This window comes from Eimeria necatrix, genomic scaffold (assembly GCF_000499385.1).
Source record: "Eimeria necatrix Houghton genomic scaffold, Enh_scaff2955, whole genome shotgun sequence".
NCBI lineage: Eukaryota > Apicomplexa > Conoidasida > Eucoccidiorida > Eimeriidae > Eimeria > Eimeria necatrix.
The window spans coordinates 1-1,971 of record NW_013653501.1 but is presented as its reverse complement, the minus strand read 5'-3'; the positions used below and the strand labels follow the sequence as shown (position 1 = coordinate 1,971).

Sequence of the window (1,971 nt, the reverse complement as noted above, 5' to 3'; positions counted from 1 at the left end):
CTTTTTTAGGGTTTAGGGTTTAGGGTTTGGGGTTGGGGAGGGGGAGCGGGGAGAGCCGGGACGCTGCGCTGCAGCTGCCGAGTGTGTTGGCTTCGGAGGTTCGCGTGCTGCTGGGGCTGCAGCCCTCCATCATGGCCCACCGATGCAAGTGCGCCAAACCCTTTTTTAGGGTTTAGGGTTTAGGGTTTGGGGTTGGGGAGGGGGAGCGGGGAGAGCCGGGGTGCGGGCGGCAGCTGCCGAGTGTGTTGGCTTCGGAGGTTCGCGTGCTGCTGGGGCTGCAGCCTTTATTATGGCCCACAGATGCAAGTGCGCCAAACCCTTTTTTAGGGTTTAGGGGGAGTTTTGGGGGGTTTTGCGGAGGTTTTGGAGACTATTTGGGGTCTTTTTGGGGTTTCTTATTGGAGGCTTTTTGGCGTTTTGGTTAGGGTTTGGTAAGGGTTTTGGTTAGGGTTTTGGTAAGGATCTTGGTTAGGGTTTTGGTTAGGGTTTTGGTAAGGGTTTTGGCTAGGGTTTTGGTAAGGGTTTTGGCTAGGGTTTTGGTAAAGGTTTTGGCAAGGGTTTTGGCTAGGGTTTTGGTAAGGGTTTTGGCTAGGGTTTTGTTTTGGCTAGGGTTTTTCTAGGGTTTTGGTTAGGGTTTTGGCTAGGGTTTTGGCCTCGGCTTGGGGTCTTTTTGGGGTTTCCTTTTTTGAGGTTTTTTTGTTTTTTTATTTCTTTTTTCTTTTCGAATTCTTTTTGAGGTTTTATTTGTTTCTGTTTTTGAAATCTTTTTAATTTATCTTATTTTTTTGGTTTATTTTCTTTTTTTTTATTTTTGAGGACTTTTGGAGAGTGTCTTTTCGCCTCTTTTTGCATTTTTGGAATCTTTTATTTTATTCCAATTGTCTCCTTTTTATCTCCTTGATGTCTCCTTCTTTTTGCCTTTCAAAAGTCTTTTTTTTATTTCTTTTTTGTTTCTTTTTAATTATTTTTAATTCTTTTTTATTTTTATTAGTTTTATTTTTATTTCTTTTTTGTTCCCTTTTGTCTCCCATCTATTCCCTCCCTTTCCCCTTTCCACAAGTCCCTCCCATCTCCCAACCCAACAAAGCACCCCCTGCTGCTGCTGCTGCTGCTGCTGCTGCTGCTGCTGCTGCTGCTGCAGCGTGTCTCTGGCGAACCACCGCATAGTGTCTTCGCTGCAGCGGCGCTGCCGCTTTTTCGTTTTAGCTGCTGAAGGAGACGAAAGAATAGCCGAAGTTCGTCCCTTTGGAGATCCAAAAAAGGGAAAAGACGAGTCTTGGGCTGCTTACAGGCAGCAGCAAATCAAGAGTGCGGGCCCTCCCGCTGCTGCTGCTGCTGCTGCTGCTGCTGCTGCTGCTGCTGCGGCAGCCGCCGGCCAGAAACGCGTCAAAGACGAGGCGCGGGAGACCCTGCAGCAGCAGGAGGACGAGCAGCAGCAGCAGCAGGAGATGCAGCAGGAGGAGCCGCAGCAGGAGCAGCAGCAAGAGCCGCAGCAGGAGCAGCAGCAAGAGCTGCAGCAGGAGCTGCAGCAGGAGCAGCAGCAAGAGCTGCAGCGGGAGCCGGAGCCGCAGCAAGAGCTGCAGCAGGAGGAGGCAGCAGCTGGCCGGCCTCGCGGGAGGACCAAGAGAGCAGCAGCAGCAGGAGGAGCAGCAGCAGGAGCAGCAGCAGCAGGAGAGGAATCGCAGCAGCAGCAGCGGCAGCGCCGTGGGCGCGGCGCCCGGAAAGCCGAGGGCGGCGACTCCGACGCTGCTGCTGCTGCTGCAGCTGCTGCAGCAGCGAAGGTGGAGGAAGCAGCGGGAAAGGACGAGGCCGCAAACGCCCCCGCAGCAGCAGAAGACGCTGCTGCTGCTGCAGCAGCAGCAGCAGCAGCAGCAGCAGCAGACGCAGCAGGCGGCGACGAAACGACGACCGCAACAGTAGACGGCGAGAGTTTCGCCTCCGACCCCCCCCCCTCCTCCTCCGCCCCTCCCC

The 1,971-nt window shown here is 53.6% G+C and overlaps 1 protein-coding gene across 1 annotated transcript; it reads left to right on the top strand.

Annotated features, from left to right (window-relative positions):
* Window positions 1–131: 131 nt before the first annotated feature.
* ENH_00040060 (hypothetical protein) lies at window positions 132–1,971 on the top strand (the record flags this gene model as incomplete). The annotated part of the gene is made up of 2 exons (XM_013580729.1): window positions 132–148; window positions 1,142–1,971. Coding segments are annotated over 2 exons (847 nt in total), but the record flags the coding sequence as incomplete, so codon positions are not given.